The following is a 15,413-nucleotide window of genomic DNA, read 5'->3' as shown; positions in this document are numbered from 1 at the left end:
TCAGGCCCCTAGACATGATCCCCTGTACTCACGATACTGTTTTTCCAGGGTCTCCAGTGTCTCAACCCCTCCAGTCAGTTCTCCTGGACCTCTGGGTTCAGCCCCTTCAATCTTGTCCACCAGGTCAACCGCTTGCCACCACACACCAACTGCTACATAAGAGGAGGCAGCCGCCACCCTCCTTCTGGGACTCTGCTCACCAGCCAAAGACCCTGAGCACATGTGCTCCTGGCTTTTATACCACACCCCAGAATGCACCGAGACAACCAGTCTGTGCCAACCATTGAGGCTGTATAAAAACCTGTGTACCCATTGGCCTAGTTTCCTCCACTGTCCAATGTGCCTCCCTATTGGACCAGTGTGAAATATTCCCAAGACCAGATGAATCACACACTGAGCACCATAAGCAGACCTAACTCACACATCATGCTCTCTGTTAAGCAAAAAGCAAAATAGAATTTGCCTGCTGCTCCTCTGATAGGCAGAGACAAAACCTATACTCTCTCTCTAGCACCTACCTAGGAGGCTGCTATATGTTTAAAATCAGGGGCAACAGTAATTATATTCTTCTGCCTATTGGTGTGATGGTGCAAATCGGAAGAGAACTTTGCGATCGCAGGTGGATGTTATTGCACAGTCTTGCCCTCCAGGACTGGGGTTGTCCTCAGAACACTGCAGAAAATAGATAAAAACAGAGGGCACACTGGCCTAGTGCATTATCCAACATAAGTTTATTGAAGGTCAAATGAAATAAAATAAAATATAACTACTCACAAGCGTAGGTAGTATATTCGCTCATCAGGCCACTGCAAATGGCTACAATCTCCCGGCTTTGCCAAAGCATCTAGCCCAAGGAGGACCTCCCCATTGTCTCTGCCGGCTGTGCCCTGGTAAGTTCCTTCTTGGGCTAGAGGCTTTTGCAAAGCTGGGATATTGTAGCCACTTGCAGTGGCCTGATGAGCAAACATATTACCTACATTTGCGAGTAGTTATATTTTATTTTATTTTATGTTATTTTATCTTCAATAAACTTATGTTGGATAATGCACTAGGCCAGTGCCTAGTGCCTATTTAGAATTCAGAGTTTTCTATAAATCTAAAAATGACTTTTATAATACAGACTTTGGGCTCTGAATATAGCAATTAACATGGTAATAAACAAAAACTCTCCAAAAGTTATGGACTAAAATGCATTCACTGGACACTACAGGCAGTTTGGAGTTTTAGCATATTTTTTAATTACTGATAGAATGTGGAGGTGGGATTGCAGAGGCAGCAGACTAAGCAGGCCAGCTCTGAATTCTTTACGACATGATGTGGACACATGATTATAATAATATATTCCAATGTGATCCTAGACCAGCATGACATATTCTCTCTATGTTATGGGAAAAAGGTTTCAAGATACAATATGTCCAAAAAAATAGTTAACTTTCTACATTAGCTGGAAGCCCAATCATTAGGTGGATCATTAGATACAATTGGATTGTTAAATTTAGAGATTTTTCAGAACAGTATTTTTAGTAAATCTGTAAGTTTGTCATTTTGTTTATGTATATTATTATAAATGAAGCATTGTGTCGTTGATTCTCCTTTAAGAATTGCATATGCAAATTCACACTAAAATTTTCATATGAATTGTGCAAACAGTACTTCACCTGTGATCCACTTTTCTCTGTTTCCCTGTTGAGAAAAAAAAAAAAAAAATGATGACAATTTGACTTAATTAGATACAAGGTTTTTTATGAAAAATAATGATCTTACCTTTATATTTTATGTAAAGTATCACCAGACAAAGAATTACACCAATTGCAGCAAGTCCTCCTATGGTTCCAAAAACAATAGGAAGAACACTGTCTGAGAAATAAAACATCAAGATAGTCAAATCAGAGATTATAAGAACGATTTCCTGTCTTTCCTGATGAAATATGTAATGTATACATAATTGTATTAACCAGAGGATTGCAGATTCCGTGATCACGAACAAAAAATCCACAGAAAACTCAATTTTTCATTGTGCAAGTTTTTAAAGTTCTAGTCTGGCTAAAATTAAAAGTAACCTTTGCAGTGGGCCTTCCTACACACTGCTAAGGTTAAATACGCAATTCGGTCTAGAGCAGGGGTCTCAAACTGGCGGCCCTCCAGCTGTTGCGGAACTACAAGTCCCATCATGCCTCTGCCTATGGGAGTCTTGTAGACCAAACCAAAAAAATGGTGCAAAGCACCTATCTCCTGCGCTCTGAGAGGTAATCTAACCACATCCAGCCACATACCTGTGGCTAACGAAGACCTTCTACTTGGCTGCTCTTGAATGCTTCGGCCTTGCAGCCCCTTACAAGACCAGGGTAGTCTGAGACCACTAAAATTGAAAAACAAACACAGGGGCACACCGGCCTAGTGCATTATCCTCCACAAAGGTTTTATTTGATAAAAGGTATAAAAATACTCCAAAACAAGTTCTTGGTACAAGCATATCAAATTAATGCATGTGCACCCTTTGGTTCCGATGCTGATGGCAATGCATCCATTTGATATGCTTGTACCAAGAACTTGTTTGGCAGTATTTTTATACCTTTTATCAAATAAAACCTTTGTGGAGGATAATGCACTAGGCCGGTGTGCCCTTGTGTTTGTTTTTTAATTTTATGGGAGTCGTGCTTGTAACTGTCAGCCTTGCATAGCCTCATGGGAATTGTAGTTCTGCAACAGCTGGAGGGCCACCAGTTTGAGACCCTTGGTCTAGAGGAACATAAACAACAGTTTTCTAACTTATCTCTGGCAGTCAGTGCTCTCCACTTCTCTCTGACCCTCCTGGTTTTGGTGGGCCCTCGACCACCCCAACTTACAATGCGGGACTGCTGGTCCTGCATCGTAAATGATGATGTCAGAGTGCCTGTGACTGATGGAGCACACAGGAGTGGCAAAAAGAAGCGGCTCTGAGGAACAGGTTGTGCAACTGGGAGGAAGCAAGGGATAAGGGAAGTAAAACTGTTTGTTTTGTTACCCCTATACAAAACTTAACATTTAACCCTTGCAGTGCAGAGGTAGCCCCACTTCAATGGTAACTTATGGTTTTACCCAGAATTAACCTTTAATAAATAACAAAATCCACATTTTAACCAAAACAAAATACATTTCACATTATTTTCTACCCAATGTGATGTGTTAATAAACAAATGGCTTATCCTGGTACATCATCCAAGCAATGACATACATTATTTGCAAAAACAGACCCCGGACATTAACGGTACCACAATATAAAGATTATTGATAAAACATAATTTGATGTTGGCATCAAAATTGATCACATCTAATTTAAAAAAAATTTAGTTTAAAATAATGGTTAAATCAGTATATACCATCCTCTTATTACCCCTCCACCATAGCTCCTGCTGCAGAAGTAAATCCTGGTTACTTCTGCAGCAGGAGCTAAAAGCAATGGCATGCATTGGTTCAGAAAAACATAACGGGGCTTAAACTGGGGCCATGAGTGGTATATATCTGCTATTGGCTTAAAGCATTTAAAGCTATTGACGTACACAAGTGGCTAAAGAACTGAGAATTCAACGGCTCGAGGGTGAGGGGGGGGCATTCTTGGTGGTTACCACTTCAAGAAGTGAAAGTGTACCACAGGGGGGGGGCATTCTTGGTGGTTACCACTTCAAGAAGTGAAAGTGTACCACAGTGGGGGGGGGGGGCATTCTTGGTGGTTACCGATTCTAGAAGTGAAAGTGTACCACAGTGGGGGGGGGCATTCTTGGAGGGTTACCACTTCTAGAAGTGAAAGTGTACCACAGTAGGGGGGGCATTCTTGGTGGTTACCACTTCTAGAAGTGAAAGTGTACCACAGTGGGGGGGGGGGGGCATTCTTGGTGGTTACCACTTCTAGAAGTGAAAGTGTACCACAGTTTTCATCAATGTACATTACTGGTGTTTACTGGTATATCTATGTTGTACCCTGAAACCACATGCAATGCCTATTTTAACCCCCTAAACCCAGCATGCATGCGAGGCACTATAGTGCCTCCTCACTGCCTGTCAAATGTCCTCTGAAGAATAACCCAAGACATATTGTTCCTTAGAGGGCCAAACAAGTGTAAAAAAAGAGCCTTAATGCTTGACCTAGAACATAGATGAGGAGTTATGAATTTCCATTTACTAGCTACATTTTTTGTTCTAGGCTGTTTATTTTTCAAGGAAACTTTCTCCTAGCTGAGAGAACGGGGTGTACCTTCACTTTTCAAAGAATACCCAATCACATGCATAGAAAATGGGGGGAAAAAAACGCTGTGTTTTTGTTTGCACATGTATAGATAATGGAAGACAGCGAAGCTTCACCTCATTCACTAAGCAAAGGTTAAACTTCCTTGCAGAGTACAATTTCCCTTGCAAAGTAAAGGGTCTATTTGTATTTAGTAAATCAACCCCCTGTGTGTATAACCGTGGTTCCATGGCTTCTGTGAATCATGCAGCATGACTTTCTCTGCAGCATCCATTAACCTCCCTGGCGGTATAATTCTTTCCGATTTTAGGTGCTGAAAGCGGTACCATTATTTTGCATATAATTCTTAAACATGAGCAGCCCAAACCAACTATTTACATATGATTTTTTTTTTTACTGTGCGTTCTTCTTTATAACATCTCGGGTATGATAAAGATTGAAACACAAAATCATAAATTATAATATAATAAAAAACTATAAATAAGTTAAAGTATGTATGTATGTATATATATATATATATATATATATATATATATATATATATATATATATATATATATACTGTGTATATATATACAAACCCGATTCCAAAAAAGTTGGGACACTGTACAAATTGTGAAAAAAAAAACAGAATGCAATGATGTGGAAGTTCCAAATTTCAATATTTTATTCAGAATACAACATAGGTGACATATCAAATATTTAAACTGAGAAAATGTATAATTTTAAGGGAAAAATATGTTGATTTTAAATTTCATGGCATCAACACATCTCAAAAAAGTTGGGACAAGGCCATGTTTACCACTGTGTGGCATCCCCTCTTCTTTTTATAACAGTCTGCAAACGTCTGGGGACTGAGGAGACAAGTTGCTCAAGTTTAGGAATAGGAATGTTGTCCCATTCTTGTCTAATACAGGCTTCTAGTTGCTCAACTGTCTTAGGTCTTCTTTGTCGCATCTTCCTCTTTATGATGCACCAAATGTTTTCTATGGGTGAAAGATCTGGACTGCAGGCTGGCCATTTTAGTACCCGGATCCTTCTTCTACGCAGCCATGATGTTGTAATTGATGCAGTATGTGGTCTGGCATTGTCATGTTGGAAAATGCAAGGTCTTCCCTGAAAGACGACGTCTAGATGGGATCAATAAAGAACCCCTGCACATGCTGGATTACAACATATACATAGGGATATACTTCACCAGCCTATGGCGCTGATCGTGTGTCCACTTCCTACTTGTTGTATGCCTTTAAGCAGGTATGTCCTGGTCACTGCAGCTCCTTTCACACTCCACTGGGGGGCGTATAAAAAGCAGGTTCCAAACTGTAATAGAGGGAAGCGCACGCAGACCTCGGGCAATATCGCTTTATTAGGGGACAAACAGTACATTTAAAATGCACTCACATTTTCATACTTGTTGCAAAAGCATATCGGCATAATAACAGAAGCTCCTCGCTCCTCCCGTCCCTCCAGGTTTTTTCACTCCGGTCTCCTCTCTCACAGCTGCCACTCTGAGAGGCTCTTTTTATACCCAATCATGTTGCCAAATGACCTAATAAGTTGCAAATTGGTCCTCCAGCTGTTCCTTATATGTACATTTAACTGTTCCGTCCTCTTATTGCTACCTGTCCCAACTTTTTTGGAATCTGTAGCTTTCATGAAATCCAAAATGAGACAATATTTGGCATGACATTTCAAAATGTCTCACTTTCAATATTTGATATGTTATCTATATTATATTGTGAATAAAATAGAAGTTTATGAGATTTGTAAATTTGTCTATTCCGCAATCTAATGTGAATTTATTTTATTTTGAATGGTATCAGTGTGTTTGGTGTGTTTTACTTTTGAATTTGCCGCCGGTTTCACCCCCCTGCGAGTGTCACGTCACAGGAGACGGAAGCCGGGGCACAGAGAGCATCGGGAGGAAGATCTGCCGCCGCACACCACCCGCATACATCACTGGATCCCGGTGACAAGGTAAGTAACCCCTCTACCAGGATCCAGCGATGCTTCCGGCGGTTACCGCTTTTGGCACTGAAATTTAACCCCGAGCCACACTCGGGAATACCGTTAGGAAGGTTAAAAACAACCAATTATGCATTTAAAGCTGAACACTGGACAGACCTATAAAACAATATTTAACCACTTCAATACAGTGCACTTTCACCCCCTTCCTACCCAGGCCAATGTTCAGCTTTCAGCGCTCTCACATTTTGAATGACAACTGCGCGGTCATGCTACACTGTACCCATATGAAATTTTTTATCATTTTTTTCACACAAATAGAGCTTTCTTTTGGTGGTATTTAATCCCTGCTGGGTTTTTTATTTTTTACAAAAAAAAAAAAAGAAAAAAGACAATTTTGAAAAAAAAGTTTTTCTTATTTTCTGTGAGTAAATTGTGAAAATATATCATTTTTCTCCTTCCCTGATGTGCGCTGATGAGGCTGCACTGATGGGCACTGATGAGGTGGCACTTATGGGCACTGATGAGGTGGCACTAATGAGGAGGTACTAATATGTCACACTGATGGGCACTGATAGGTGGCACTGATAGGCGGCACTGATGAGCACTGATAGGTGGCACTGATGGGCACTGAGAGGTGGCACTGATGGGCTCTGAGAGGTGGCATTGATGGGCACTGAGAGGCGGCACTGATGGGTGGCACTTATGGGCACTGACGGATGGCACTGATGGGCACTGATGATCACTGACAGATGACACTGATGGGCACTGATGGGCAGCACCATTAGTGCCCACAATTGGTGCCCATAGTGCTGCTAGTCAGTGCCCATCAGTGCCTAGATGAACAGGCACTGATGAGCACTGACTGGCAGCACTTTGGGCACTGATTGTGGGCACTGATGGTGGGCACTGTGGGCATTAATGTTGGGCACTGATTGGCACTCTATAGCAGTTTTCTGTAATCAGTGCCCTGATTACATGTCCTTGTCTCACTCTGCGTGCCCCCGCGGCCGTGCGAGAGATGCTGTTCTGGTGCGCTGTCATATGATGGCGTCCCAGAACAATGGATGCACCGCTCCGCTGTCATTTGACGGCGGGCGGGTAGCATTTGGTTAAAGTGGAACTTCACTTACTCAATCAGAATTGATTATTTTTAATCCTCATGCTGCTAGCATTAGTAAATAGATAGGAAAGGATATTATATTTACTTGTTTTAAACTTTTTTATTTTACATTTCCTCAGTTACTTCGTGGTTTCCTGCCTAGGCAAATTATGTCATACATCTCAGGAGTCTTCGGGAGGGGAGGAGAGGAGGAGGGACTTTCTCAGCTAAGCACACTCTCCTGCATGCATACTCGAGCTAAGGGCAGGAAGTAAATGCTACATGAATCATGTGCCCTTACTCAAGATGGCCACGGCCAGAAATCCTAGGGCAGTGATGGCGAACCTTGGCACCCCAGATGTTTTGGAACTACATTTCCCATGATGCTCATGCACTCTGCAGTGTAGTTGAGCATCATGGGAAATGTAGTTCCAAAACATCTGGGGTGCCAAGGTTTCCAATCAATGCCCTAGGGGGTGTTTTTCAAAGAGATTTCTTACCAAAATAAGAGACATTGATGGATGGGGGAGTTTCATTTGAATAATAAAATTCATACCAGGTGAAAGGAGGCCAAAAGTGCCAACTTAGGGCTCTTTTGTTTTTCAAAGTAGTCAGTTAACATTTTAAACATGCTTATTTAAGGAGAGACCATTGTGATGATCTTATTCATTTAGTCTTTTTATTTAATTTAACCACTTCCCGACCACCCGCCACCTTTTTACTGCGGTAGGGTGGCTCTACGTTGGTCGCTCGTGGGAAGCTAGGGAGTGGGGAAGCCGATGCACGGGTCAGGCGGCTCCGATTGCCGCCTGACACCCGCGATCGCTCCCCGCAGAGAGAGAAGGACAGTCAGCTGTTGTAAACACAGCCGACCGTCCTTCTCCCTGAAATAATCACAGAGCTCATGTGATCCTGCTATATAGGATCACATGTCTCTATGGTCATCTCAGAAGCCACGCCTCCCCATAGTTAGAATCACTCCCCTAGGGTCAAATTAAACCCCTTGATCACCTATACTGTTAACCCCTTCCCTGCTAGTGTCATTATTACAGTAACAGTGCATATTGTTAGCACTGATTACTGCAGTAATGTCACTGGTATCCCCAAAAGTGTCAAAAATGTTAGTTAGGGGTCCGATCTGTCCGCCACAATGTCGTAGTCCCGCAAAATCGCAGATCGCCGCCATTACTAGTAAGAAAAAAAAAAACAATAAAAATGACATAATTTTTTTTTTACCAAAAATATGTAGCAGAAAACAAATTGCCCTAAAATGTTAAAAAGTTTTGATTTTTAATTTTTTTTTTTTTTGAGAATGTTATATAGCAGAATGTGAAAAATATTGTTTTTTTTTTTTTGTTTTTTAATATTGCCGCTTTTTTTCATTTATAGCGCAAAAAAAAAAAAAAAACGCACAGGTGTTCAAATACCACCAAAAGAAAGCTCTATTTGTGGGGAAAAAAGGACATCAATTTTATTTGGGTACAGCGTCTTATGACCCACGCATTTGTCCGTTAAATACGCAGTGCCAAATCGCAATATAGGGCCTGGTCATTAAGGGGGCAAATCCTTCCAGTCTTAAAGTCGTTAATTTCTATAGCATTTTTCTCCCTGTGGACTCAAAGAACATAAGAGGTGAGGAAGCCATTTGGGTGTACACAGTTGAGCCAATTATACTACCAGCATGTCTTAGGAGTGTGAGAGTAACCCACCTAGAGGAAAAATACATAAGCACCGAGGGAACATGCAAACTGCATATCTCATCAGAGTGCTTCTCCTGCTTTCTTTTCTAGTTACATGCTAGGTGCAGGCTGCTCAAGCTGTCCTACTTAACTACAGCTCAGAAAAGTTAGGTCACTGAGTGGTAGTAAAGTCAGCTATGACAAAACTCACTGACACATTCGCACATGAGCAGTTCAGACCACGTTTACGGCCCGCTCTATGTGCCACTGCAATGTGAAGTTGCCCCAGCATAGCCAATCAATCGGCCGAAGATCGTAAACCTGGTAGAAAAACCAGGCAAAGACGGGAGCTGCTGGGGACAGTGGGAGTGCAGCGCTGGAGGGCTGCGTTTGTAGATAAGTCTGTCCTAATGTTCTAGTATGCAGTGCATGCTAGTACAATATGGCCCATTTGTTAAAAAACAAAAGTATAGTCTTTACTGCCACTTTAAGGATACGGTACCCATCCGCAGAGTTTTAAATATCTCAAAAATAGCTGAACACAATAACAAATTCTTTTGCAAGTAAGACTATTTTTATGCGCAGGTGTTTCAACTCTTTATTTAGCTGTATGCCTGGAGCTCAGATTTAAAGGGTACCTCCACTTTTGTGGGGAAAAAAATAGCAAATAAAGAAAAAACAATATAGCGTATACAATTGCGACACAAATCATATTGTAATTGAATGTTATTAAAAATGACCTTTCCTTTCAATCTGCAGCTGTTGTAATTTTCTAAAAATGCAATACAATATGGCTACCTGGAGCTGTTCTGTACACAGAATGTTTACTGATCACACCCCAGAAACATAATTTCCTGCTTGTGTGATTGGCTCACCAATTTTCCCAGAAGTCTGCCTAAGATACAAGTCAGATTTCTGGCATCCCCTGAAGCAAAAGTGTAATTTTTGGTGAGATACTCCCAATAGGAACACGTCTAAAGGGATCAGACCCACTCAGCACAGAGGGCACAGAGGAACAAACAATAATTTCTTCTGAATATCAAAAGGTAGGAATCTTCAACAAAGTTTGTTAAAAATTCATGCAATGTACATCCAGAGGGGAATGTTTTTTGTCAACAAAAGTGGAGTTACGCTTTCAATTTGAGGGGTCAGTTCACTAAGAGTTAAATACCGCATTCATTTTTGAGTTAAAATAACATATAATAATCGCAGTGACAGGGTATTTAACTCATGAATGTGCTATCCACAAAAAAACACGTTAATGACCACGAGTTACATTTTTTATTTTGCTTTTTATAAAGGAGAGGTAGGGCTAAAGCTCTGCAACTCTGCGATTTGTTCTGCACTTCTGTGACCTGTATTCAGCCAGCAGCGGGCTTTAGAGCTTGTTTGCACTTAACTAAATTTTTTAATGCTTAACAAATGCTCGTAAGGCGTTACAATCGCTAAAAACGTTCCTTAACCATTTTCGTACCGCCTGCTGTATATGTACATTTACGGCAGGTCGGCAGGGTGGCCCGGCTGTGCAAAATTACGTGATTTTGTGCAAGAGATGTCAGGCACGCGCGAACGCCGCAGGAGCACTGCTCCCTCCGTGATTGGACACAGCAGGAGCCAATCAGTGGGACCGGCCAATCGTTCGGCGGACTAACAGAACGGCAGACAATATACAATAATCAATATACACTTATTAGGAATTTTTTTTACCAAGAATATGTAGTAGAATACATATTGGCCTAAATTAATGTAAAAAATAGATTTTTAAAAATGTTGGTATTTTTTATAGCAGAAAGTAAAAAAATATTGTTTTTTTTTTTTTTCAAAATTGTGGTTCTTTTTTGTTTATAGTGCAAAGAAAAAAAAACGCAGAGGGGATCAAGTACAACCAAAAGAAAGCTCTATTTGTGGGAAAAAAAGTGCATCAATTGTATTTGGGTACATTGTCGCACGACCGTGCAACTGTCAGTGAAAGCTATGCAGTGTCATATCAGAAAAAATGGGCTGGTAATTAACGGGGTAAAACCTTCCGGAGCTGAAGTGGGTAAATGCCCTATGAGTGGTTTTCAAGTGTTCAATTAGCATTAAGGTGCGTTAAAACCACTCCACAATGGAAAGTGACAGAAATAAAGACATTTTAATGGCCCACAACTGCAACTGTGCTGCAAACACCTGTCAGAGCGTTTGCTGAGCATTACCATAGACTTGAATCGAAGGCTCCAATTTTGAAGCGACGTGACGCTAACGCTTCATGTATTTATAATGTGAACAGCGCTATGTGCTGTCTTTTGTACCATTTGCATAGGTGTTTAAGGGGCTGTGACGGGAGTCATTTGGTTGGGGGGCCCGTGGAACCCAGCTGACCTTCGAGAGGTTGAGAAATCCATCTCTCGGCTCCCTAGGCCCCTCTTATGTGTAAGTCACCCTGTGTCTATTAGGGGCACAGGATGACCGGGAAAATGATGGACAGCTACTTAATGGACCCTGAGAATATGGTTTGGATTACTTCAAATGGGACAGTAATATTTATCAACAATATACCTGAAGGAATATATGAAGACTCTGGGATTCTAGGCCTAGGATCCATGTTAAAGGCCTAGCTGCCTAGTTAATCAACTCAAGTTAATTAACTCACTGTCATCTAAAGATTGCTGAGGGGAAAGTAGAATACTGTTTGTGTTGGTTGTTCCTTAGATGTGTTAATTACATTTCTGTACACAACTTAATCTGCATATGATAATGTAATCAGGCACCTGACCTGGTGGGGTAATTTGAACAGGAGGGGGATGTCCTCCTGTGTCGTATATATTGTGTGTGAGTCTGTTCAATAAAAGTTGTTCCAGATCTATACAAGCTAAGTTCCGTCTAGTTTTGTATGTAGAGCGGCTGTAATATCTGATATCTATGTTCAGACTGGAGGAAGCGGTATTCTGATGGAAGCCCACAAGCACAGTGTGGGTCGCGGTTCCGTTATAGGGGCATTTTTAACGCCCCTCAAATGCCTGTTTTTAATGCCAGTGTGAACTCAGCCTTAGAGTCACTCAGCTAGTCCAACTCCGGAGAGTTCCTGACTTTAATGTCCGGATGCTTGGACCAGCAGCTAGCTCAATCTCTCAGCAGGCTGCTGAGAGCCTGAGTCAGCTGCTCCTGCCCCCTTACAGCCTGGTGCTCCAGTGAGTGCTGGGGGGGCAGAGCAGAGAGCTGGTGACTGACGGTTACCACTCTCTGCTCAATGAAGTTTGAGAACTGAGCGATTTTGATATAGAGACTCATTGCAGAATGTAAACAAAGGAGCCGACCGTCATTTTATTTTATTTTTCCAAATGGCATGCGGCTTACCCTCCCAGTCCATACCAGGCACTTTGAGGCTAGTGTAGATTTTGAGGGGGACCTCACAACAAAGGTAATTAAAAAAATGGCACCAGGTAATCCGTCCTTCCAAAAACCATACCAGACCCTTATCTGAGCATGCCTTGATCCATACCAGACCACATGCCCTTAACATGGGATGTTTTGTAAAGGTAGGGGGCCTGGCAAAGCACCTTGTCGTCATGTTGATGAGAACAAGGGCCTCTTCCCCACAACCCTGGCCCAGGGGTTGTGGGAGTTCGAGGGGGGGATGACTTATAGGAATCTGGAAGCCCCCTTTAACAAGAGAATGAGTAATGGGTACATAGTACCCCTACTTATTCACTAAAAATTTGACAAGGGTAAATAAAAACAGCACACTGTTTTTGTTAAGTCCTTTTTAAAAACAATAAATAAAAACTGTCCCCCAATGTAGAGCCATCGTCAATCTTAATGAACGCCGGCCACCGCCCACACAAAAAATAAAAAACTCTGCCCGCCAAGTCGCCAACATGTCCACTCCCAAGGCTTTGCTCACACCACTGACATGCCACTTCCCCCAGCCGCTTAAGTAAACAAGGGGGTGGGGTTAGGAATGTCATGGGTGGGTGGGGGCCACAATATGATGTCATTGCCTATATATAGACACATCCATGTTTGGTTAATTATGTCTCAAGGTTGTTAAAGAAGTAGCAGGTTCCAGCTCCTTAACAACCAGCTGTTCTCTGTTTTTTAAGGAAGCCAGCGGGTGGCAGCTCCTTAACAACCAGCTAGTATTTTCATTTTGGCTGAACCAGATTTATTTAACAAATGTTCTTGTTTGCTTTTTTTTTTTTTTTTTTTTTTTTTTTTTTTAGTGAATTGACTTTTAGATGGGTTTATGCTGTGTTTAGTGAGTATTTTTTATTTTTGAGGTAAATAACGCATTAAACCTGTCGTGAATTTACATTTTCATTATCGTCTGCAATATTGGGCTTAAGTGTCTCACATGGCCCACATATCGCATGGGATATTCTTTTGTGAATATAGTAACTTAAATCAGAACTTCACTGCATCTGATCACCACCACAAACCAAAACAATATTTCATTTATTTTTAGTATTCGAAGCAAACTCCCCCATCCATCCATCCATGTCAACATACTTTATTTTGCTAAGAAATCACGTTGAAAAACACCGCCTAGCATTTCTAGCCATGGGCATCTTGAAAGGCAGATGATTAATGTAGCATTTACTTCCTGGAATCCATCCGCTCTTAGCTCAGGCATGCAGGCAGGAGGGTGTGCTTAGTTAAGAAAATCCCGTCTCCCCCTCCTAAAGACTCCTAGGATGTATGACATAATTTGCATCGGCCTGGAAATCAGGAAGTAACAGAAGAAATATAATATAGAATATATACTTTCCTATCTATTTACCAATGCTAGCAGCATAAGGGTTAAAAATAGTCAGTTTTGACTGAGAGAGTGGTGTCCCCCTTTAAGCAACAGCGTGGATGTCACACCACTTCCTCACACTCAACCTGTCCAAAACCGAGCTCATCGTTTTACCTTCCCATGTGCCCCTTCTCCTGATCTCTCTTTATAGATCAATAGCACGACTATCAGCCCGTCCCACATGCCAAGGTTCTACGTGTAATCCTGGACTTTGAACTATCCTTTCAGCCCCACGTCCAAACACTGTCCAAATCTTACCGCCTTAACCTCTGCAACATCTTTAAAATATGTCCCTTCCTAACCAATGACACCACAAAGCTCCTAGTTCATTCTTAGTTCACTCCCTGGTCATCTCTCTCCTCGACTACTGAAACTTCCTCCTCATTGGCTTACCTTTACATAGACTATCCCCCCTTCATCCACAACTCGGTTCCCAGCTACATTACTATGTACAGGAAAGAGAAAAGGAGGCGCAAACACCTAGTGCATTACCCGTGGACACCTTTAAAAAGTTTTATTTAAATGCCAAAGACATACTCACAGACATGAAGAGAAAAATCGCATATAGAGAGTCTACCACATGTGGAATGGAACATGTCCCTGTATTGAGACTTCTGACGTGTTTCAGGAGTCAAGCTCCCTTCCTCGGAGCTGCTCTTACTTTCAGCAGACCCAAATATATACTAAAATCACTTAAACGCTTAAACAGGTTCCTCCCCTTTCCTGTGGGCGATGGGTGGGACCAACTGGTATCTAAACCAACCAGCCGCCTTCATGAATTCCAAATGCTTCTACTGCCGTATGCTAGTGGCATGTAGTCAAATGCAAAAAATGAATGAAAAAAGATTAGAATTAACCAATGATATGTAGCACTACTCCCTTGGGAGCTGCTTGAAGTGGATTCCCCTGGGTTACCCATAGCAACAACTGGGTAAATTTAGGTGCTTGGCTCAGTCAGTAAACAGTACAGGGGATTTGTTTTTTGCTGTTTTTATTTTAGAACTTGGGATGGGAGAGGGGATAAGTGGGATACTCCAACTTGGTAACTATGCACAAACTTGAGGAATTCTAACTATGTTGAGTACGGCAAGGCCGCTGCTTCACCTTGCCACTGAAGTGAAGTGCTTGAAAGGCAAACTACTTAGTTAATTACTCTTTAGGTTTCTACTGGATGTCCCCTTTACACTCTTCAGGGTTCTACTTGGCACCTCCTTTACTCACTAACTATGTGAGCTGACCTTCTGTTCACTGACCTCACTGGAGTGGTCCCCCTTCCTGGGCAGACCCCTTGGCAAGCCCCCTGGTACTCACGGACACTGTTTTTCCCAGGTGACTCTCCACCGTCAGCTTCTCCAGGACCCTCAAGGCTCCGCTCCACACCTGGCTCACTAGGCCGACTGCCTGTGACCACTTTCCTCAGACTGCAGAAGGGGAGACAGCCATTGCCCTCCTCCTGGGACTCTGCTTCCCGCCAAAGACGCCCTGTCACATGTGCCCTCAGCTTTTATGGTCAATCCCAGGATGCACTGCGGTTGTGCCTTCCCACTGGGACTGCCACAAAAGCCTGTGTGTCACTGGCTGGGTTTCCTCCACTTTCCAACAGGCTCACCTATTGGATCCAGTGGGGGACACTCCCTCAGACCAAGTGAATCACACCTGGACACATGT

At 42.1% G+C, this 15,413-nt stretch overlaps 1 protein-coding gene across 1 annotated transcript in view; it reads right to left on the bottom strand.

The window, feature by feature from the left end:
• Positions 1–1,654: 1,654 nt before the first annotated feature.
• LOC309552534 (uncharacterized protein) overlaps positions 1,655–15,413 on the bottom strand; it is a gene marked incomplete at its 3' end in the record, with an annotated part of 156,437 nt that continues 142,678 nt past the window's right edge. The window contains exons 6-7 of the mRNA XM_082253490.1: positions 1,765–1,857; positions 1,655–1,683 (exon numbers count right to left, since the gene is read on the bottom strand). Coding sequence (XP_082109616.1) covers positions 1,655–1,683; positions 1,765–1,857 — 122 coding nt within the window. The remainder of the gene's footprint in view (positions 1,684–1,764; positions 1,858–15,413) is intronic.

Source organism: Pelophylax lessonae (genome assembly GCF_965119305.1).
Source record: "Pelophylax lessonae genome assembly, chromosome: 4".
NCBI classification, from domain to species: domain Eukaryota; kingdom Metazoa; phylum Chordata; class Amphibia; order Anura; family Ranidae; genus Pelophylax; species Pelophylax lessonae.
This window is presented reverse-complemented; position numbering and strand designations above follow the sequence as displayed.